Source organism: Mauremys mutica, chromosome 20 (genome assembly GCF_020497125.1).
Source record: "Mauremys mutica isolate MM-2020 ecotype Southern chromosome 20, ASM2049712v1, whole genome shotgun sequence".
Classification (NCBI taxonomy): domain Eukaryota; kingdom Metazoa; phylum Chordata; order Testudines; family Geoemydidae; genus Mauremys; species Mauremys mutica.
This window is the reverse complement of record NC_059091.1, coordinates 14,921,046-14,944,102: the sequence shown is the minus strand read 5'-3', so window position 1 is coordinate 14,944,102 and position 23,057 is coordinate 14,921,046. Positions and strand designations below refer to the sequence as shown.

Below are 23,057 nucleotides of genomic sequence, written 5' to 3'. Positions count from 1 at the left end.
TTGTCAGGTGCAAATGTCCTGGTGACAAGATTTGCCATTGTCTTCTTGGTTGCTCCACTGATCTGAGGCCTAAGGCCCAGACAGCTAGAGGACACGCACATCTTTGTCCCTTAGCCTGCGCTGAGAGAAAACAGTCTTTTTCCACCCCACTGGGTAACAATGCAGCATATAGGGGAAACTGAGACACACAGGATTCAAAAGTATCACATCTTCCCACTTCCTCACACAGTAATTAAACCCCACAGCAGTAGATTAAGTGCAAGGTGAACTGAGGCAGAGAGCAGGGAGGGGATTTGCCCAAGGTCACATGCAGGTCAAAGTCAGGACTAAAACCCAGGAGTCATGACTCCCATTCCCCTGGTCTAAGCACCACACCACTCAGCCTCACTGCCCCAGTCACACTTTGTCACTAGGGTGAGTGCTCCCGTGGGGCTGGGGGGTGAGTGCCCCCATGGGGTTGGAGGGTGAGCACCTGTGGGGTTTGGGGGGTTGAGTGCTCCCATGCGGCTGGGGGGTGAATGCCCCTGTGGAGCTGGGTGGGGGGTGCCTCCATGGGGTTGGAGGGTGAGCACCTGTTGGGTTTGGGAGGGTGAGTGCCCCTGTTGGGTTTGGGAGGGTGAGTGCCCCTGTGGGGTTTGGGGGTGTGAATGCCTCTGTGGAGCTGGGGGGTGTATGCCCCCATGGGGTTGGAGGGTGAGCACCTGTGGGGTTTGGGGGGTGAATGCCCCTGTGGAGCTGGGGGTGTGTGCCCCCACGGGGTTGGAGGGTGAGCACCTGTGGGGTTTGGGGGGGTAAGTGCCCCTGTGGGGTTGGGGGGAGGGTAGGAGTGATTGTGTACAGTGGCATGTGCTGTATTCACTGATTTTTGGAGGTATAAGGGCACCTCCGTGTCGACACTGACCCCCTCGCTGGTCCATCCCCCCCATACCTCCCGGGGCAGTGGGGTCTAGAGCCAGCCCCCTGCCCCAAAGGGCTCTGGGCTGGGCTCCCCGATTGGACTGGTGTGTGGGAAGAGATGTCTCTGGGACCCAGCCACACAGAGCTGCCCCGGGATTGCCCCCTCCATGTGACAGCAGACAGGGCAGTGTGAGGAGCCGGGGCGACAGCCTGCAGCTAGGAGGCAGCTCCATACTGGGCCCCGTGCAACAACCCAGTCCTGGGGGCCATCACGCTCGGTCATGGACTCCCATTCAGACATGGACAGGAGGGAGCCTGTGCAGATGGTCAGGTGCCCAGGAGAGACCAGCAGCCTGGGCTGTGAGTGCAGCAGCATCGTGGAGCTGAGCCCGGCACTGCTCCGAACCCTGACACTGTGTGACAGAGATCGCAGCAGGGCAGGTGTCCCTTAATACCCCCAACTGCTGTTGTGTTTCAGGGCTCGTGTATGACTCTGTGATGCTCAAACACCAGTGCTCCTGCGGGGACAACAGCAACCATCCCGAGCATGCTGGGAGAATTCAGAGCATCTGGTCCCGCCTGCAGGAGCGGGGTCTGCGCAGCCAGTGCGAGGTAAGTGAGAGAGCGCGGGCTGAGCAGAGGAAGGCCTCAGACAGGATGGGCAGCTTACATCAGGAAGGCCCAGGTGGTCTCTGTGCAGAGGCGGGGGGCTCTGGGTCTGCCCCAGAGGAGCCAAGACTCACAACAATCATGAGTCCTGCCCGCCTTTGGAAGAGGAATTTGCAAGGGGTTTCACTCCTTTCTGGTGAGAAAGGCATGAAACACTTGGATCAAGTTCTCCAAGCACGGGTCAGTGCCCACTGATATCCAGGAGAGACATGGATGCTTCCCAGTCATGCACACTGCCCACAGAGCTCCTGGCTCTGCTTCTCTCCTCTGGCTCCTGGCCCTGCTGACCCTCCTCCTTCCCTACGCCTTGTACAGCTGGGACCTAGCGGAGAGCATGGACATTATGTATCATCACAGGTATCAGTGTTAGCCCCTGCTGAGGTGTTTCCCCTGTCTCAGACCCTGCAAACTCAGGCCTTGTCCGTATACAGCCTTGTCTATATTAGAAAGCTTGCAGCAGGTCTGGTCTGCACTACGTGGTTAGGTCAACATAAGCTGCCTGGCATCGACCTAGCTGTGGACTTGTTTTCACATAAATTTGGCTCCCCCCAACATGCGTGCCCCTCTTCACCAGTTTAGTAACACCCCCTCCCCGAGCGGTGCAGTCACAATCAATGTCATTAGGTCGATGCAAGGTCAGTGTAGACACTGCATTGCTTACGCCGACTGTTACTGGATCCAGGAGCTCACCCACAATGCCCCACGCTGACAGCACAATGGATACAAGTGCTCCTGGTGAGGACACTCACCGCCAACCCAAAGAGCCAAGCCATTTAATAGCTGCGGTGGCTGTATGCCGACGTAAACTAGGTGACATAATTCTGTAGTGTAGATGTGGCCTTAGTCTCATTAGACTGGGGTTTGCCTACACAGGAGAGTGTTACCTGGTGTCTCAGGGAGTGTCCATCCCTGCTTCCTAGCACAGCTAAACCGCATGTGCTCTCCCAGTGCCAGCCCCAGCTAGATTCCCGTTTACACGGGCGGCTTTCAGTTTGGTTTTAAAACACTTCCAAAATCACATAAGGTAAACTGCCAGAGGCCCCTCTGATCTTGGAAGGAGAGCGCTTCTGCTGGGAGAATGACTGTGCTGGACTTTCTTACCTGGCTGGGACTGCTCGGGGATGAGCCTTTGGTCTAGTTACACTGGGGCAAACGGCTGGGGTTGATGCGCTTAGCCCAAGTGAAGGCCTGCTCTGCACACTGCATGTGTCCTGATGGAGCCGTGGGGGTGGGGGGCAGGGTTTCTGCAGCAATTCTACGGGTACAGCCCCAGTGCAGACACAGTTATACTGGGATAAAGGTGCCCTCTCCCCACCCTGTCTGGGCTCACTGGACCCAGGTGAGCAGTAGACCTGCCAATGCACCAGCTCCCTCAATCTCCTCACTGCGGTACAGTTAAGTGCTACAGCCTTTGCATGTAGACAAGGCCTCAATCCCACTCAAAGCGGCAAGGCCAGGTCCTCACCTATTTAACTAACATCAGTTTTGAACTGGTGCAACTGCTGTGCAGACAGGGCCTTGCAATTGGTTTGAAAGAAAGCTGAGACCCTAAAGACCAAGCAAGTCCTTGAGAGAGGGGCTTGCACGCTGAGCCCCCCATGGGCTGGGAGGGCGGCTGAGAGGAGGGCTGGCACGCTGAGGCTGGGAGGGCGGCTGAGAGGAGGGCTGGCACACTGAGCCCCCGGGGGCTGGGAGGGCGGCTGAGAGGAGGGCTGGCACGCTGAGCCCCCATGGGCTGGGAGGGCAGCTGAGAGGAGGGCAGGCACGCTGAGCCTCCGGGGGCTGGGAGGGCAACTGAGAGGAGGGCTGGCACGCTGAGCCCCTGGGGCTGGGAGGGTGGCTGAGAGGAGGGCTGGCACGCTGAGCCCCCATGGGCTGGGAGGGCGGCTGAGAGGAGGGCTGGCACGCTGAGCCCCCGGGGGCTGGGAGGGCGGCTGAGAGGAGGGCTGGCACGCTAAGCCCCCGGGGGCTGGGAAGGCAGCTGAGAGGAGGGCTGGCACGCTGAGCCCCCGGGGGCTGGGAGGGCAGCTGAGAGGAGGGCTGGCACGCTGAGCCCCCATGGGCTGGGAGGGCGGCTGAGAGGAGGGCTGGCACGCTGAGCCCCCGGGGGCTGGGAGGGCGGCTGAGAGGAGGGCTGGCACGCTAAGCCCCCGGGGGCTGGGAAGGCAGCTGAGAGGAGGGCTGGCACGCTGAGACCACGGGGGGGGGGAGGGCAGCTGAGAGGAGGGCTGGCACGCTGAGCCCCCATGGGCTGGGAGGGCGGCTGAGAGGAGGGCTGGCAGGCTGAGCCCCCGGGGGCTGGGAGGGCGGCTGAGAGGAGGGCTGGCACGCTGAGCCCCTGGGGCTGGGAGGGCAGCTGAGAGGAGGGCTGGCACGCTGAGCCCCCGGGGGCTGGGAGGGCGGCTGAGACGAGGGCTGGCACGCTGAGCCCCCATGGGCTGGGAGGGCGGCTGAGAGGAGGGCTGGCACGCTGAGCCCCCGGGGGCTGGGAGGGCGGCTGAGAGGCGGGCTGGCACGCTGAGCCCCCGGGGGCTGGGAGGGCGGCTGAGAGGAGGGCTGGCACGCTGAGCCCCCGGGGGCTGGGAGGGCGGCTGAGAGGAGGGCTGGCACGCTGAGCCCCCGGGGGCTGGGAGGGCGGCTGAGAGGAGGGCTGGCACGCTGAGCCCCAGGGGCTGGGAGGGCGGCTGAGAGGAGGGCTGGCACGCTGAGCCCCTGGGGCTGGGAGGGCGGCTGAGACGAGGGCTGGCACGCTAAGGGCTGAGCCCCCGGGGGCTGAGAGGGGGCCTGGGTGTGAGGCTGGCACGCTGAGCCCCCAGGGACTCCCAGCACCCCAACAGATTCACCCCCAGGCCCTCCTTCCTGGTGCTTAGATGTTGGTCCCAGCCTGCAGCTCTCATTCAGGCCCGTTGTTTCTCCAGCTGAGGGCAGGGACTGGGATTTCTGCTGGCGGTGGCATGTGGGCACGCAGGGGAGTAATGCCCATCCCTGCCTCCTGTTCTTCCCTCCCGATGCTGCTAACTTGCACTGCTCCCATTTGTTGCCAGTGTCTGCGGGGGCGCAAGGCAACCCTGGAGGAGCTGCAGTCAGTGCACACTGAGCGCCACGTCTTCCTCTACGGCACCAACCCCCTCAATCGCCTCAAACTGGACAACGGGAAACTGGCAGGTAGGAGACAGGGCCACCCCTCCCCCCATAGAGGCCAGCAAGCTGCCTCCTGGGGGCACTGGTGGCCTCACTGCCCTGGACAGGTAACCATCTGGGGGCTGACCCTGGGGGCACTGGGCAACTTTAGCCCCATCTCCATTTCTCTGCACTGGAGCCCAACCCTCCCCCACAGACACCGATCCATGGGGTCCCCTAATGTGCTCTGCTCACTGTTTAGGGGCTAAGGGCCAGGTGAGAGAGGGAGCTGCTGGGAGTTGGCTACATTAGAAAATCTGGACCCAAGTGCAGCTGCGCTAGCTAAGCAGGTTGGCTTCCTAGGCTGCAGGGAGAATGCAGGCCCCAGAGCACACCAGGGCTGGTTCTCTGCTGCCTTGCACCTTGGCATTGCACTGGGCAAATGCCACCCCAGGTGCAGAGCTGGAGGCAGAATGTGGGGTGGACATGGCCAGGCCAAGCCCAGAGCACCATCACCCTGCGTGTCATGGCACTAGCCCCAGGGAGGTGGGGTGCTGGCTCATCACCGTGCCCTCATTGCAGGCAGCTTGGGGGTGCTCAGCCCAAGCCAAGAGGATGTGGGATAGCAGCTGGGCCAGGATGATGCTTCTAAACTCAACTACCCTCACCTGGTGGCGCAGATGGAACAGGCTCCTGAGGTCCCTGGCAGGAACCCTTCATAGGAGAGGGCTGGGGAGTAGCCTGATTGGGGTGCCCCGACTCCTGGGGAGAGCTAGGAGCAATACCCATAGGTGCTGCCCCCATGACGCTGCCAGACACATGCAGCTGTGACAGCTGGCCCCAATCCTGCCAGCATCCTCCTCTGCCCCAGCTCTCCAGACCCTCCCACTCCTGGACTCCGCACCGCACTCAGCACCCTGCATCTTCCCTGCCCAGTACACACCCCTGCACCGTGCCAGGCGCCTGCTGCTGCGGGCTCAGTCCAGCCCTGGCCATGCAGGGATGCTGAAAAGCAAAGCCAAACTCTCACCAAGCAGCCAGGCCAGGTGCCTCCTGCCCCCCATATCCCTCTCCTCCCAGGTGCCTCCTGTCCCCCTCCCACTCCAGGCACCTCCTACCCTCTTGCCCCCCAGCCCCCAGATGCCTCCTGCCACTCATCCCCAGCCCCCAGGTACCTCTTGCCCCCCAACCCCTAGCTGCTCCTGCTGCCTGCCTGTCAACCTACAGCGCCCCCAAGCCCTCCCACCCTGGTCCCTGACAGCCTCTCTCTCTTGCAGGGATCCTGTCGCAGAGGATGTTCGTCATGCTGCCCTGTGGGGGGGTGGGGGTAAGTGTCAGGCTCTGTCTTGGGGGGTTTGGGGGGGAAGACTTGCGGTGAGTGGCTCAAGGTGCTAGGCCCCTTGCCCAGGCTGGACAGAGCAGGAGCCCCCCTTCGCAAGGCAGAGACAGAGGCCTCGGCTCAGGAACACGGGCTCCCCTGCCCTCGCCCTGTGGGTGGGAGCAGGGCCTAGCCAGCCACGCTGACCCCAGGACTATGTGGCGTCTGAGGAAGCCATGGACTCTCTGGGCACGGACTAGCTCAAGGGACCATGGTCAGCTCCAGGCAATGGGATCCCAGGTCAGAGTTACACCCCCCCCCCCCCCATCAGCTGTTCAGTGCCCCATGACATGGCTGGGAGGGCTCAGCCAGGCCCTGGCAGCCTGGAGCCCCGATCACCAAAAGCATTTGGCTCGCAGAGGCCTGGGGTGGGGGTGGGGGCAGTGCAGGGATGGTCCCAGCCCAGGCAGGTCAGGGGAGCAGGGTGGGTCCCGAGTGGGGCAGCGTCAGAGGGGCAGAGCAGTATCACTGGGGCAGAGCAAACCAGCCACCCACCTTGCCCAATGCTCCAGACACCCCTGCTGCCTCTCTCCTTTCGCAGCTTGCTGCCCTGGTTTCTGTCCATTCACTGCACTCTCCTCTCCTCTCCTCTTCTCTCTCTGTCTCTCTCTCTTTCAGGAAGTGTCTCATTCTCTCCTCGCCTTCCCACTCCCTGCTCTGGCTCTCCTTCTCCCTGCCCTTGCTGCTGGGTCACTGGCTCCCTCCCTCCCATCTGCTCTCTCCCCTGCTCGGCCTCCGCTCCTCCCCTCTCGCCCATCCCGTCCCCCCAGGCAGAGCAGGAGAGCGAAGGCTCCTCGGCTGGACGCTGCCCCCTGTCTGTGGGCAGAGGGGGCGTTTGAGCCGCACACATGGACTTGATCAGAAGAGACTGAGGTTTCCGCTCTGGCTCGGCCCATGACGTGATCCTGATCAAACCAAGATGTTTGTTTAAACAGTAAAATAAAATAAAGAAGGTAAAATGCGTTTTCTCCATCCCTGCCCCAGCCCCAGGCGCAGGGGAGCTGCGCTGTGCAGAGCCTGCCACGGACTCCCCCCGCCTCTGGCCCTGCTCAGCTGGCGGCCTGGATAGCTGGCCCAGCCTGGGGACTCGACGTGCAGAGACCTGCCCGTCTGGCTTGGGAAGTGGCATTTGGGGGTTCGGTCACTTTCAGCCGCCGCCTGAGGACTGAGATTCAGCTGTTGGCACCAAGCAGCCAGCCAGTGCGCTGCTGCTGGAGCCAGCCCACATTTCATGCTTTGGTCCCTCTGTAGAGACTCCCCCATGCCCAGCTCTAGCAGGGGCGGCCTGCCCCACTCACTGCTTTTTTGTCCACTTGCTTCCAGGTGGATAGCGACACTATCTGGAACGAGTTGCACTCGTCCAACGCCGCCCGCTGGGCCGCTGGTAGCGTCACTGACCTGGCCTTCAAGGTGGCCACAAGGGAGCTCAAGGTAGGAGAAGGCCAGGAAATGAGCGCTGGCATCGTGCCAGTGTCTGGGGTGGGGATCCCTGGCAATTCCCCTGGCTGATGGGGACTCATGGGGGTTCTCTCACCCTCCTGTGTGGATCTCGGTGATGGCTCCAGGCCCTGGCATGTGCCCATCAGAGTCTGGGACCCTGGACAGCAGGCCCCAGGACACTTCCCTCTGGAAGCCAGAGGTACCTGGACTTCATCTGGGTGGGGCAGTGGGAAGCACTGGCAGGATCAGCAGCCTTGACATAGTGGTTAGAGGGCTCATGCTGGCAGCCAGCTCAGAAGCAGAGGCAGCAGGGCCTGGTGGCCCCTGGAAATGACAGACTTGCCCTCTGGCTCAGGCCAAGGGAGAGATGCTAATTCAGCATGGGAGTGAATGGCAGCCTGCCCTGCCCAGCGCCAGCACCAAGGGCCCGGCTGGGAGAGGGCCACTGACCGCAGGATCTGACGTGAGAGTGCAGGGGCAGGTTTCACACCCCTGAGTGCCACGACTGGAGCCATCGGGGGTCTAATGTTGATGTGCTCCATGCAGGGGCCCCAGGGCTGAGGAAGAGTCTCCTGGGGCTGTGGGGCAGGCAAGCCCAGGCACTTCTGCATGTGGGTGAGAGGGTCACCTCAGGGTCCTCCAGACTGCATTGGGGTTGGACAAAGCACCCCCTGACACCCTCAGGGCAAGCTTGGCCTGTGCCCCAGGGGTGGGGGAAGAGGTGGGCAATAACGGCCCCACAATCACGTTCTTTGTCTTGCCCCCAGAATGGTTTTGCTGTGGTGCGACCCCCAGGACACCATGCGGACCCTTCCACAGCCATGTAAGAGCCATCATCTGCCTCCTGACCCTGTCTGCTTCCCGCCCAAGGAGTCTGGGCAAGACCAGCTCACTGCCAGGCTCCTCCCACCAGGAGTAGGCTGGAAAGGACACAGATCCCATGTGTGGTAGTAGCTAATCATACAGGGCAGGAGCAGCTCAGGCTGGGAGTCCCTGCTGAGCTACCCGCCTCCAACCTTGGCTCCCCATTGTGTGGAGTGGGATTGACAAGCAGTGTCTGGGCAGGGGGGCGGGGAGAACCCACCCCATGGAGGCAGTGAGGGGAAGGGAAAACCCACCCCACCGAGAGGGCAGTGGTTGGAGGGGGGGAAGAACCCACCATGTCCATAGGGCACTGGGTGGAGAGGGGAGAACCCACCCCATCCAGAGGGTGGGGGAGAGGAGAACCCACCAGTCTGGAGGGGCGGGAGAACCCGCATGCACGGGCAGGGTAGTGGCTGTCTCGGAGGATGCAGTGGCAGGTTGGGGAGGGTGGTGTCTAGGCACTGACCAGCTCCTGCTTTTCCCTCCTTGCAGGGGTTTCTGCTTTTTCAACTCAGTGGCAATCGCTGCTAAGCAACTGCAGCAGAAAGGGAAGCTCAGCAAGATCCTCATTGTGGACTGGGTGAGTCTCCTCCAGCCCCACTGGCCCCTCGCCTTCTCCCTACTCTGTCCTCTCCTCAGGCTGGAGCTGTTCTCGATGGTTCCTCCCAGCTAGCTAGCTCCGGGCAGAGCCCAGTCAGCTGTATGTGATGCAACAAGCCACATGTCCCCAGTGATCTGTATGTACACTGATAGTACAGCATTGTCCCACCTTCGAGGCCAATGGCTTTGCAGATAGGGGTTGCGGGCTGGGATTGAGAGGCACTGGCAGAGTTGAGTGGGTGGTTAGTAGGCAGCCGTGGGTCGGGATTGAGGGGCACTGGCAGAGCTGTGGGTGGAGTGGGTTAGCAGGGGGCTGCAGGTTGGGATTGGAGGGCACTGGCAGAGCTGTGTGAGTGGGTGTGGCAGGATCCCCAGGGTGCAACCTGGAAATAGGATACCGCTGTGCCCCCTTAACTCTCCAGCCTGAGCTGTCTCACACAATGCTTTGCTAGTGACAAGCAGCAAACTCTTCCAGGTGCTGTTATCACTCAGCATAACAGCATGTGGAGCCCCACACCCAGCTAGATTGCACGAATGCTCCCAAAGCCACTCATGAATTACACAGAGAAATGCACCAGCCAGTTCCCCCCAGATCCCCAGCCTTACACCCCAGAACTGTACCGTCCTGCCCTGGTCAGAAGCCTCAATGTGCAAAGGACATGCACCAGCCTTTGTAAACTGAGCTGGGATTTCCCAAGCACTTCAAGCAAAATACACTGTTTTAGGTAAAGTATAAACAGTTTTATTAACTACAGAAAGCTAGATTTTAAGTCTGTCATAGGTTTATTCCCCACTTTGAACTTCAGCGTCCAAAAGATGGGGACCTGCATGGATCCTTCTAAACTTAAATCCTAGTTTAGATCTGGTACTGCTGCCACCAACCAAAAATATAGGGTTTTGGTACACTCCCTGTTCCCCCAAAACTTTCCCTGGGGAACACAGATCCAAACTCCTTGGATCTTAACACAAGGGGAACTTAACCATTCCCCCTCCTTTCCCCTCCCTGACTTTCCCCTCCCTGGGTTGCCTTGAGAGGCTCCACACTGATTCAAACTCCTTGAATCTAAAACAAAGAGGGATTCACCTTCCCCCTCCTCTTTCCCCCCCACCTATCCCTGGTGAGTCAGACTAATCCCCTGGGGTCTCAAACAAGGATAAAAATCAATCAGGTTCTTAAAAAGAAAAGCTTTAATTAAAGAAAGAAAAAGTAAAAACTATCTCTGTAAAATCAGGATGGAAATGCTTACAGGGTATACAGCTTATAAAAACTAAAGGGACTCTCCCCCCCCCCCCCTCCCCCCCCCCCCCCCCGCTTCTAGCATAAACACAAATAACAGCAAACAGAAATAAAATATTGTTCCAGCAAACACACATTTGCAAATACAGAAATCAATCAAAAGACTAATCCGCCTTTTCTAATACTCACTATATTGAATAGAAGAGAATATTTCAGCAAGCTTGGAGAGCCTGGATGTACGTCTGGCCTCTCTTAATCCCAAGAGAGAACACCCCCCAAAACAAAGAACACAAAACAAAGACTTCCCTCCACCAGATTTGAAAGTATCTTGTCCCCTTATTGGTCCTCTGGTCAGGTGTCAGCCAGGTCTACTGAGCTTGTTAACCCTTTACAGGTAAAAGAGACATTAACCCTTAACTATCTGTTTATGACAAAGTGATTATAAGTGACAGGCATAAAAGGACAGAGATAGTTACCAAAGAAAATAAAAGATAAGTGCACAGTCTAAATCTGAAACCTTATTACACTAGGCCGTATTTAGATCAAGCAATTTTCTCACCTCACTGGATGTTACAGTTTTTAACACACAGGCCTCTCCCTTAAGCCTGGACCAGTCTCCTCAGTTGAAGTCTTCATCTTCTCAGTGTTCTTGATGCTTCCAGTGTAGATGGGGGAGGAGAAAGGCCAAAGCATGGTGCCACTGCCCCTACTTTATATCCTTAGTCCATCTGCCTAGAAGACACTTGGCAGAGGTCTGGGCAGTCCCAGTGCTGCCTGGACTCTTCTGGGCTCCTGACTCTAGGGCCATCCCATGGACAGAGGGTGAGGAGCTCGCTCACAGCCTCTCTCTCACACAGGATGTTCACCATGGCAACGGCACCCAGCAAGTGTTCTACAAAGACCCAGACATTCTCTACATTTCGTTACATCGCCATGACGATGGCAACTTCTTCCCCGGCAGTGGGGCAGCCGACGAGGTGAGAGCATTAGCCTCTGAGCCGCTCCCAGGTTACCTCAGCTCCGCATCCTCTGGGAGACATGGGGATGGGGGCAGCACGTGAGGGGCAGAGCGTGGGGATGCCCAGGCTGGAGCGTGGCAGGAGCAGAGCTAGCCAGATGCCCTGTTGAATGGATTCAGTCTGACCCCTTTTGCACTCCTTTCTCGTGAGCACTTGTGCATCACGCATGGCTCATGTGGACGACTGCCGAGAGCCAGTGGTGCACTCGTGCTCCTGGCCAGGTGGAGCCTGACATGTTTAGGGCAGGTCTGCGCTCTAGAACCAAGAGCCCACACCTGGAGACGAATGGTGGCAAAAGGGACGTTCATAGAAAAGCTCCAGGAACCGTCCCAGCCCTGGCGACCCTGTGTGAGGGCTGAAGGAGTGGCAGATCCTTAGCTTAACAGAGAGCAGGGAAGAGTTGACCCACATGAAGCACGCACATGGGGAGGAGATTTCTGAGAGCAGGGAGCTCTTTAATCTTGCAGACAAAGGCTGAATGAAATCCAATTGCTGCAGCTGAAACCAGGCAAATTCAGACTGGAAACAGGGTGCGAATGTTTAAGCGGGGGGGTGAGGGGTGGGGGAGTTAGCCATCGGAACAGCTCCCCTAGGGATGAGGAGAGTTCTCCATTGCTCGGAGACTGGCTATCACTTTCTACAAGATCTGTTCTGGCTCAGCCAGATGTATTGGGCCAGAGGCAGGACACCCTCGGTGGATCCCATGGGCTGGGCATGTGATGCAGGGGCTCCGACCAGATGGTGATGATGGTCCCTTCTGGTCTTAACCTCTAGGAAATCGGGTGAGCACAGGGTGACCATGGCAGGGCCAGGGGATCGGGGGTTGGTCCTGTGTAGGGCAGGAAGCTGGGGAAGGTTGGAGGGGTCCCTGGGGTCATCAGGGGAAGGTCAGGTGGAGACAGGGGCAGGGATCGGGGAAGCTTGGACAAGAGATGGGCAAAGGGGAAGTTTGGTAAAGTCTTGGGTTGACTGGGGAAGCTTGGCAGAGCCACATGTCTCCTGTTGCTTGGGGAGGCTGGGTGAGGTCTGAGCAGGGGAGGCTGACCCGGGTGAGGGAGGCTGAGCAGGTCTGTTCTGCTTTGCTCACTCGAGAGCACCCAGCACCTCTCTGCTGTCCTCGGTTGAGCTCTGCTTAGTTCCTGCGGTAAAGAATTCCCCAGGCCACCCCCTCCCCCAGGGCTGGGTGCTCTGCACAGCTCCCCCAAGGCCGTCCTGCCCCCAACCCCCAGGGCTCTATGCTCTGCACAGCTCCCCCAAGGCCGTCCAGCCCCCCAAGGGCCGTGTGCTCTTCAAAGCCCCCAAGGCTGTGCTGCCCCTGACCTCAGGGCCGGGTACTCTGCACAGCTCCCCCAAGGCTGTGCTGCAGCAGCCCATACCCCAGCCGTGTTCTCCTGCAGTACCCTGGAGACCAGTGTGGCTCAGGGAGCATGGCTGAGGAGGGGGAAAGGCAGAACACGGATACCATCCAGTCCCTCATCCTTTTCAATGTACTTTCGAAGGGGCTTTGTGCTGAGCGGTGAGGCGGGTCGAGCTCCCGGCCCTCATCCAGGGGGATGGCAGAGCTGCTGAGGACGGTTTATGATGCTTAGCCAGTAGCTGTGGTTACTAAGCACGTTATGAGCTGTTTTCTCCTTCACATCTTCCTGCCTATGCCGGGCCCACAGTGTCACCTGGCAGCTGCTGATGGTGGTTGTCCCAGGAATGAGTGTCAGCTCCTCCCTCCGAACACACCCAGCTGTGCAGGAAAAGGCCTAGGGGGCTCCCCGTCTGGCCGAGAACACCATTTCAGCAGCAGACTGCACTGAGATTCACCACCGCCACCATGTCCATCAAGCCACCCCTCCCTGCCCTCACTGCCAGCCTCACCTTGTGCAGCCATCGCACAGGTGCAGAGCAACCCTGACGTGGGCCTCTGGGGCTTCCCCTGCAGGAATCCCACTGGGGATTATTATTTTAGGGATGTCAAGGCCTTGAGGCACCGTTCTGACTGCCCAGTCCCAGGCCAGAGGTTCCTCACAGTGACTCCTGCTCCCCAGCCCAGATCTTGCTGTCGAGCCAGCCTCAGTTAACAGGCTGTAAGGGACGGACAAATCCCCCACGCCCCTGGGGAATCAATTCCAATGGTCAATTCTAAACATCCCATAGATGAGCTTTGGCTGGCAACAGGATTTCCTGCCACTTCCTGTCCCAGAGTCCCCAAGCGCTGCTGAGCCCAGGTAAAGCAGCTGTCATGACCCACCCTGGCTTGCAGTGGAGAGTGTGCAAAGCACAGGGGGTGACATGCCATAGGGAAACACCACAACTCCTTACTGCTTTGACAATTCCTGTGAGGTGGAGCCATTGCCCTGGGCTGGAGCGTGAGCCCAGGGACAGGCTGTGGACTATGTGGGTCTCCAGTCTGGCACCGCTGGAGCTTGGGACTGGAGCCGATCCTGGCTGGGGAGGGTGTAGCTAAGAGCTTCCCTGGCGTGGCACGATGGGCCCTGCCATTGAACACCATGCCCTCTGCTGCAGCCTCTTCCTTTCTGTCTTCCAGGTTGGCACTGGCGCTGGCGAGGGATTTACTGTCAATGTGGCTTGGACTGGTGGGCTCGACCCACCCATGGGGGATCCGGAGTACTTAGCAGCTTTCAGGTAGCCTTCCTTTGGGTGGCTCTGTTCCGAGCCACGCCCGCCCCATCTCTTCCCAGCCACCCCCCTCCCTTCTGTCCCCAGCCGTGTCCCTCCTTGGCTGTCCCCAGCCACACCCCTCCCTGTCTCTTCCCAGCCATCCCCCTCCCCTTCTGTCCCCAGCCGTGTCCCTCCTTGTCTGTCCCCAGCCGCGTCCCTTCCCAGCCATCCCCCTCCCCTTCTGTCCCCAGCCGTGTCCCGTCCTGCCTGTCCCCCTCCCCATCCCTTCCCAGCCACCCTCCTCCCCTTCTGTCCCCAGCTGCACCTCTCCCTGTCTCTTCCCAGCCATCCCTCTCCCCTTCTGTCCCCAGCCGTGTCCCTCCTTCGCTGTCCCCAGCTGCGTCCCTTCCCAGCCATCCCCCTCCCCTTCTGTCCCCAGCCGTGTCCCTCCTTGGCTGTCCCCAGCTGCGTCCCTCCCTGTCTCTTCCCAGCCATCCCCCTCCCCTTCTGTCCCCAGCCGTGTCCCGTCCTGCCTGTCCCCCTCCCCATCCCTTCCCAGCCACCCTCCTCCCCTTCTGTCCCCAGCTGCACCTCTCCCTGTCTCTTCCCAGCCGTCCTCCTCCTTCTTTCCCCTTGCCGTGCCCCTCCCTGGCTGTCCCCCTCCCCTTCTGTCCCCAGCCGCACCCCTCCCCATCTCTACTCCAATGCCTCCCTCCCCTTCTGTCCCCAGCCGCACGCCTCCCCCTCTCTACCCCAATGCCTCCCTCCCTGACTGTCCCCAGCCACACCCCTTCCCATCTCTACCCCAACGCCCCCTCCCCTTCTGTCCCCAGCCACGCCCCTCCCTGGCTGTCCCCAGCCGCGCCCCTCCCCATCTCTACCCCAAAGCCCCCCTCCCTTTCTGTCCCAAGCCATGCCCATGGGGAAGGGTAGCCCCCAGCCCCACCCCTTCCTCCCCTCCTCTCTGCCGGAGCCCAGAGTCCCCCCACCGTGGCTACCGGCCCCCACCCCAGACCACCCCAGCCCTAGCCCTGGAGCACCAGACAGGCAGGCAGTGCGGCCCCAGCCCTGAAGTGCTAGGCGGGCGGGCAGCGCAGCTTGGGCACAGGTCCCCCGCAGTCCTATGTTGGCTCAGCTAAGCACCAGCTGGGAGCTGCAGGCACTGTGTGAGCCAGCCCAGCGCAATGGCCATGGGGTCATGGCAGTCATCCCCTCTGCTCCCACACCCCTGCTTTGCTTTTACTCAAAAGGCTCTATAAATAGCTCTCTGTTTACACAGCAATGCGATCTCCACTCACTCCCAGGCTCCCTGGCCTCGCCAGTGCTGGAGTCAGCCCACCCACGGCCACTCAGCGCTTCTGGCCAATGTGCTGTCCACAGACCTGCCTAGGTCCTGCCCTGCTTTTTCCAGGACTTCCTCCTTCCCAGAGCCCTAGGGCAGCCATGCCTCCTACAGCAGCAGGGCTGAAAGGGGAAGAGGGTCTGATCCAGCCCCAGAGTGCCTGTGAGCAGCAGCAGCCCCTCTGAGAGGCTGCATTTCCAGGGAGCCCATGGAATATCCTGCCCTTTGAACCAACAGCCTGGTCACTCCCCTTCTGTTCCCCACCTGCCTGCAGCTGAAACTGGCTCCTGGCTTCGCTTGCTGTCCCCAGGAGCATGGCCCTAGGATCCCAGCTGAGATCTGCTGGAAAGGGGCCAGCGCACAGACCCAGGGAATCTGGCTATGCTGGAGCTGCTCCTTTGAACGAACATTGTCTGTGTCTGGGATCCAGTGTTCCCGTGGTTTGCGCTCTATCCCTGTGGGATGTGCAGTGTCTGGCTGTGCTGTCCATAGTATATGTCTGTCTGTCTGTCTCTCTGTGAGAGGCATAGGCCCCCTGGCGGGGAGCCAGGATCCATGTAGATTTGTGCTCTGGGATGTACATGCGGGACCCTCAGCCCCCAGCGGAGCCCCATTATTGACAAGGGGGCCGTGCGACCTTCATGCACCAACTAGCCCAGACATTCTCTTCAGTCGCTCAGTAGGCCTCAGCCTTTTCTTCCCAAAACACCTCTTCCTTCCCCACCTCCAGGCCTGGCCATATGTTTCCTCACTTCCTTTCCTGGCGCGGATCCCAATTTCCTCCCTCTCCCTCCACCATCAGTGGCAAATGCCCAGTCCATTCACAACCCATCTGATAAAATGATCAGCAACGACTAGTTAGCCGTGACGTAGCAAGTGTAATCGTTACTCTTCAGAGTGAACACTCCATCTCTGAATGGGAGGGAGTTCACACCTCCCAGAGCCATTGTTTCAGACTGTCTGCAGGCTCCAGAAGACATCACTGCATTGGTACACAGGTTATGTTGAGAACGCCAGCTTCACTGCCCTGAGGACTGGAAAGCGTAGATCCTGCCAATACAGCGCATGTCACAGGGGCTCCATCGAGCAGGACAGTTCTGGCCTGTGGCCTGGAGTTTGACACCTGCTCTGGGGTACCTTTTGTGTGTTTGTCTTTAAAGTTCTAATCACAGAGTTTGTGCAGCACCTGTCACCACTGTGCCGTCCCAGAGGGGCTTTTTCCTGGGGCAGAGGTGTAAGCTGCAGTTTTGTTCAGAGATTCGTTGCATCACCCAGCTCTGTGGATGCTGCTCCCCCTGCAGTTCCCTGCTAATGCCACTGTAGCTGCGTCAGTGTCAGAGCTGGGACTGGAAGCTGGGCAGCCCAGCCCCTGCCGTGTGCTCAGCCCTTGCTGAATGTGTGTTTTCTTCCCTGACAGAACTGTCGTGATGCCGATCGCCCACGAGTTCTCCCCGGATGTGGTGCTGGTGTCTGCAGGATTCGACGCAGCCGATGGCCACCCGCCACCGCTGGGAGGCTACAAAGTCTCTGCCAAATGTAAGGAGCTGCAGTTGATGCTTGTGCACTGGCAGGTTAGAAAGCAAGCCAGGACTGGGTCTGCCCGGAACAGGACGGTTCAGGAGGCTACGGGAGGCGCGTAGGAGAGGAATGTGCTCCCAGTGTGGAAGTGCTCTGGGGAGGGGAGAGCTGCTCCCATGGCAGGCACTGGCCCAGAGGGGCTCTCCACGTAGCAAAGGCCAGGGCAGGAGGGGGCTGCTCCTGGGGGGTTATTGTAATAGCAGCACAGGCCTGTGCTCTGTGATGCAGCAGCCACCCCCATTTGCTCTCTGGCACTTTGGCATTAACCAGAGTCCTGAACTGAGTGGCTCAGCCCTGCTGGCTGCGTGCTCGTTAAGGCCTCTCAGCAGGATGGGGAAGCCATGGGGAAGCTGACCAGCCTCACCTGGCAGGTCAGCCTGTTGCTCCAGTCACTGGCACACATGGTCTCGGGGATGCAGAGTCCCCGAGGCTGATGGGCTGGGCTGGGGTCCAATGCCAGCTGCTTGCCCCTGTCAGCCCCGCTCCTGGTAGCCAGGGCAGTCTGCAAAGCAGGCATGGGCCGGGGCATGATCAGTGCAGCAGGGTGGCTGACATGCTGCCCCTTTGGCTTCTACCTCCTTAGGCTTCGGCTACATGACCCGACAGCTGATGAGTCTGGCAGGAGGAGCCATCGTCCTCGCCCTGGAAGGGGGCCATGACCTCACGGCCATCTGCGATGCCTCGGAGGCCTGCGTGTCCGCCCTGCTGGGCAATGAGGTGAGGCAGTGAGCTCTGGCGTGTGCTCCTCCCAGCCCCAGTGGTGAGGGCAGCAAAGCTGGAAGGCAGCCTGAGCTCCCTGGCCCTGCCCCAGTGGTTGCTGCCCTGTGGAACTGGCAAGAGGCAAGTGAGGCAAATCCCGGGGCTGGATCCCATGGAAGATAGGGGAGGTGCACTCACCCACAGGCGCCGACTCCATGGGTGCTCTGGGGCTGGAGCACCCACGGGGAAAAATTAGCGGGTGCTCTGCACCCACCGGTAGCCCAGCTCCTCCCCCATCGCCTCCTTCTCCACCCCCCGACCGCGCCGTGTCCCCACTCCTCCCCCTCCCCCCCACCCCCACTGCCTAACAGCTGTTTGGCAGCGCTTAGGACTTTCCGGGAGGGAGAGGGAGGAGCGAGGACGTGGTGCGCTCAGGGGAGGAGGCGGAGAAGAGAAGAGGCAGGGCAGAGGCGGGGACTTGGGGGAATGAGGGCGGGAAGGGGGCGGGGCTGGGGTTGGAAAAGCGGGGGTGGGATGGGGACTTTGGGGAAGGGGTAGAATGGGGGTGGGGCAAGGGCAGTGCAGGGGCAGGAAGAGGCAGGGCAAGGGCGGGGCCAGGAGCGGTGGGGATCGAGCACCCACCAGGCAGAGAGGAAGTCGGCGCCTATGTGTGACTCGCCCAGTTCCTGTCCACACAGCAGGGTACCCCCTTTGCCCACAGCCTGCCATCCTCTGCAGGGGCCTGCTGTCTTCTGCAGCATTGGGGGGCCCATGTGGGGGCAGGACAAGGCTGATCTGTTATGACAGGCCCTGTGGTCCCCACCAGTCTGCTCCTCTTCCACCTCCCTGAAGCAGGACACACTGTTCAGCATCCCTAAAGCCAGCCTGGTGCCTATCTGACAAGCCGTCCCCAAGTATCCCAGAACCTCCATGCAGGGCAGCAGGGCGTGGCTGCGACCCCGGCCGCCCCACAGCCCAGCGTTCCATCAGAGGGCCAGCCAAAGGTTGCAGTGTTTTCCGGCTGCGCTGCCCTCTGGGGCTGAGCGGGGGATTGCACAACTCTCTGCACTGAGCTCCCCTCCCGGCCGGAAGCAGCACTAACAGCCTGGCTGGCGTTTGTCCCTGCAGCTGGATCCCCTCCCAGAGGAGAGCATGAGGCAGAAGCCGAACCCCAATGCCGTGCGCTCCTTGGAAGCAGTGATCCGGGTCCAGAGTGAGTGTGCCTGGGAGGAGCTGACTCCAGGGGGGCCAGAAAAGGGATATGGGAGGGATCAGCCTCCAAGGCCCAGACCCCAGTCACACCCCCACTCCAGAGCAGGCTCCATCACTGGTACTCAGCACCCGCCTCAGCTGGGTCTTGAGAGCGTGGTGGGGCAGCTGGAGCTGTGTGGCTGCTTCATGCCTGGAGCTACAGGCGGAGATGCAGCCCCAGCACCAGAGGGCACGTCAGGGTTTCGTTTCCCAGAGAAGGCTGAGCCATGCCACTCACCCTAGAGAGCTTGGGAAAGCCCCTAGCGCAGAAAAACCCAGACAGCCAGAGGCTGGACAAGGCTAGGCCAGCCTCCCCCTTCCTCTCTGTGAGCAGCAAGCCCTCTGCCCCTCCTCCTCCTCTTCTCTGAGCGGGAAGACCCCTCCCTCTTCCTCCCCTGCTCTGAGAATGGGGAGGCCACCCCTCCCCCTGCCCCAATGTGCCCTCATGGGGGTGAGGGTCCCCCTAACCCCTGCCTCTCTTGCAGGTAAATACTGGGGCGCTGTGCAGCACTTTGCCTCCAAGGTGAGCTGCTCATTCCTGGAGGCGCAGCACCATGACCCAGAGGAGGTGGAGACGGTGACAGCCTTGGCCTCCTTGTCGGTGGCAGTGATGGTGGAGAAAAGGTGATGGTGCCATTCCCTGTAGCCCTGGGGTCGCCCGGAACCCCAGCACCGCTCTCTGGCCCTGAGCCTTTTGGCACCATGGCTCCAGTGTGCTGGGACCAGGGCATGGGCGAGCTGTGCGCACCTGTTGGGCCTAAACCCCTAACCAGCAATCCCCTGAGCCCAGCCTGCACCAGCTCTGTGAGTGCAGCACAGACAGCCCTCACGGGGCACTAGGATAGTGCCTGGGGATTCCCTCTTCTTAGGGTCTGCCCCATGGGATTGTAGGGCACCCACTAGGGCAAGCTCGGTCCAAAGGCATTTAGCGCCCAGGGCTTGCAACTGCAGTACCACATTTGCAAGTGCACCCCCATGAGTACGGGATGGCAGGGGGAGCAGCCCCCCTCTGACCATGGTGTGTGGGGAATTCCAGCTGCATCCTGGGAGATGGCAGGGGGGAGCAGCCCCCCTCTGGCCATGGTGTGTGGGGAATTCCAGCTGTTCCCCTAGGGGATGGCAGGGGGAGGAGGCCCCCATCTAGCTATGGTGTGTGAGGAATTCCAGTTGCTCCTCTGGGGGTTAGCAGGGGGAACAGGCCCCCTCTGACCATGCTGGCTGGTTTCCTCTACTATAGGCCACAGGATGAGCCGATGGAGGAAGAGGAGCCCATGAATCAGTGATGAGCGGTGCTGGTCTCTGAGTCGCCAGACGCAGGAAGGAGTCTGGACTCTCCCTAGCCTGTGACTCGCTCTCGACTGCCTGTTTGCCACGATGTCCTCTCTCCCTGAGTCACACCACGGAACGGACTGGCCCTCCAGCTGCGGCATCTGCAGGTCACCCGCAAAGGAGCCCACTGCTGTCTGGGAATCACCCTCCTGCCTGGGATCAGCCGAGGACCAGAAACTCCCTCTCAAAGGATCTGCCCTGCAGTGCTTGGCACCGCGCCTTCCACCTGCTCTCCCTTCAGGGCCTTGCAGGGGCATAAAGGGCCAACGGGGTGTGAGAAGGCCTCGGCCCTGCCCGGTTGGTGGAGAGCTGCTTTTCTCCAAGGGCTCATCTTGTGGCAGTGGGGAACTGGACAGGTGTTGGGATGGACAGTGGTGGCTGACGTGCAGTTCAGAGCCAACCTCAGGATTGTGCCTCTTCTCCAGACAGCCAAAGGTTCCACCAGGGACCCCCGCACTGCATGCTCCTGGGAGGGGGGACAGAACATTCTTTGTACCTTTGTCTAGGAGCGATCGGAGCCTCCTGCCAGGCACAAGGTGGGAGCTAGGGGTGATGATGACTTGGGGCTTGAGCCCGTTGTGAATGAGAAGAGGTTAGAAGATGATTGACGACATGCAAATCACAGGGAAGCCCTGGACTCCAGGGTCCCATGTGCCCAGAACTGCAAGCCTGGGACTTGGTCTCCTTAACCACTAACCAGAGCACGAGCCCTCGGGGACGGGGCCCCTCTGATTTGCACTATCTGCAGATTACACGTGCTAATGTGCACCTGACATACTCTTCTTTCCATGGGACTTTGGGGAACAAACTCCTCTGCAGATGGACGTTCACGAGGTGATCTGAGTCCTGGAACAACCAGCCAGGCCAGTGACCTGAGGATCCATGTCTAACGGGGCCCTTTGTCCGGCTCCAGGGGAGGGGGGCTTCTTCCAGAGTAGCTACTAAAGGCTCTCCCAGTGTCCTCGAGACAGCCCTCACTAGAGAGCCTGCCTTAGCCCCTAGCCCTGTTCCCTGCCCAATACCCCAGCTGTCGAGGAGAAACAGGGCATCTTAGGGCTAACATGGGCTCAGCACAACATGAGTCTGAATGCTGCTCAGTGCTCAGCTAGCCCAGGATGGACACATTAGAAACACTCCAGAGAGCCCCCAAGATCCAGCCAGAGACTCTCTGGAGTGAGCAGAAACCCCAGCCCAATTCCTGCTCCCCTAGAAGTCATGGGTGCTGTGCAGACTCTGCCCGAGCTCAGGACCCCATCATGCAAGGTGCTGCACAGACCCCCCTCCACTGCCCGACATTGAGGCCCTGTAAGCCTGGTGCTTCACACCCCAACCAAGATCAGGGCCCAGTCGTGCTAGCTGCTGCACAGACCCCAACCACGATCAAGGCCCTATCAAGCCAGGTGCTGCACAGACGCCAGCTGAGGCTGGGCCACTGTCAGGCCAGCACTACACAAGCACACAGTGACTGACAGCTCCTTTCCTCAACTTCAGTGGGACTAGGATCTGGGCTGATCTTGCAAAGTGTTTCCCCCTCCCTGGGTAGATCACATGGGTTCACACACACGCCCCTGTAGCCTTGGCTCCTTCCACTCACACAGCTGAGGGAGACCAGTGGTTCTGCTCCCCAGAAATGGCATTGGAGAGCCTGTGGCCTCCAGAATTGGCAGCTTTTACAACCCCCCACCTTACCCCGGCTTCATTGTTTGTATCATCTCACAGCGACATGGAAGAGCTAAAAACATTCTCCCCTCCCCTGCCCCCCCGCCCCGCCCTTAAACACTGAAACAGGTTTTGCAGAGGAACAGACCTGGGCCGGTTGGCAGCAGTTTCCTGGGAGAAGAACAGGTCCCCACAGAGCACCAGCCTCAGCCTGCGCTACAGGCCAACACTCCTGGGTTAATCTCATTCCACCTGGCTCCTGTCCAGGTGGGGTCGTCGTTTCCAGTCTCCTAGTGTAATGGGAGCGAGCCCTCCTCTGCCAGGGGCACCGGGGATCTGACCCCTCTCCGCTCCATGGCTGTGTCCTCCAGGACAATCTCACCATTTCTTCTGAGAGGGGCCTGGCCCAGAAGCTGATGTGACGTGCAGCAATGGGAGCAGTTGGGCCATTATCTGGGGCCTGTGTGATGGCCACAAGCACTTCCTGGGGTTCTGAGGGGCACACCCCTTGGCTGAACTGAGTTTCTCCTTGGGTCCATGCCAATGTCCAAAACAGAAGCAGACAGGAAGTGTGGAGACATGCATTTCAGTGGGGCAGAGCACAGGGCCTGGGATATCTGGCCAGGGTCTGGAGGTGTGGGGTAGGCACGCAGGGCTGGATGTCTGGCGAGGCACTGTCTGCAAGGAGAGGGATGAGTCTGTTTGTAAAAATATAACAAAGAGAAAAAAAGACCTTGGAAGAATAAATATTTCTTTGCCTTAGAACTGCACAAGCTGTGTGCGGGGATATGGCTACATCGCCGACCTGGGGCTCACACACACAGGGCACAGCTCAGACTGCACCATGGCCTGCGCCATTCACGTACTCTCCTGGATGTGGCTTCCCCCCCCAAGCCCCATGGACACGTTCCCCCCCAGAGCCCAACGCCCCAGTGGGTCTGTTGTCCCCCCCCAGTGCCCCATGGATATGTCCCCCCCCGAGCCTAATGCCCCTGTTGGTCAGTTGTCCCCTCCCCAGTGCTCCATGGATACGTTCCCCCTAGAGCCTAATGCCCCTGTGGGTCTATTGTCCCCTCCAGAGGCCAATGCCCCTGTGGGTCTGTTGTCCCCCGCATGGGTGTGTCTCCTCCCCCCAAGACTTGTTGCCTTCTGGAAGAGATGATAGCCAGCCATGTTACTGGGCTCAGTGCATGTGGCCCTAGGTGAAGTTTTCTGGCCTGTGCTGGCCAGGACGTCAGAAGAACTGAGCTTCAGGGCTTAAGCTCTAGGAAACTACAACTCCTCCGAGAAGAGAGTTGCTGCCCTCTTTGGGCCTGGCTTTTGGTGATGCGCTCTGGCCTGGCAGCAGCATAGGATTGCCAGGTC

The 23,057-nt window shown here is 60.0% G+C and overlaps 1 protein-coding gene across 8 annotated transcripts in view; it reads left to right on the top strand.

The window, feature by feature from the left end:
• The window catches only part of HDAC7 (histone deacetylase 7), a 259,876-nt gene extending 237,235 nt beyond the window's left edge, over positions 1–22,641 (top strand). For 2 of the 8 annotated variants that reach the window (XM_044994611.1, XM_044994612.1), the window contains exons 14-26: positions 1,376–1,509; positions 4,611–4,731; positions 5,964–6,013; positions 7,388–7,495; positions 8,272–8,327; positions 8,861–8,948; positions 11,063–11,182; positions 13,761–13,858; positions 16,594–16,712; positions 17,338–17,471; positions 18,582–18,666; positions 19,190–19,328; positions 19,942–22,633. In XM_044994611.1, the coding sequence (XP_044850546.1) occupies positions 1,376–1,509; positions 4,611–4,731; positions 5,964–6,013; positions 7,388–7,495; positions 8,272–8,327; positions 8,861–8,948; positions 11,063–11,182; positions 13,761–13,858; positions 16,594–16,712; positions 17,338–17,471; positions 18,582–18,666; positions 19,190–19,328; positions 19,942–19,987 (1,298 nt within the window). In that variant the 3' untranslated portion in view covers positions 19,988–22,633. Of the gene's footprint in view, positions 1–1,375; positions 1,510–4,610; positions 4,732–5,963; positions 6,014–6,682; positions 7,496–8,271; positions 8,328–8,860; positions 8,949–11,062; positions 11,183–13,760; positions 13,859–16,593; positions 16,713–17,337; positions 17,472–18,581; positions 18,667–19,189; positions 19,329–19,941 lie in introns of those variants that run through there. The other 6 variants (XM_044994607.1, XM_044994610.1, XM_044994606.1 and 3 more) reach the window with 6 other exon arrangements.
• The last annotated feature ends 416 nt before the right edge of the window (positions 22,642–23,057 follow it).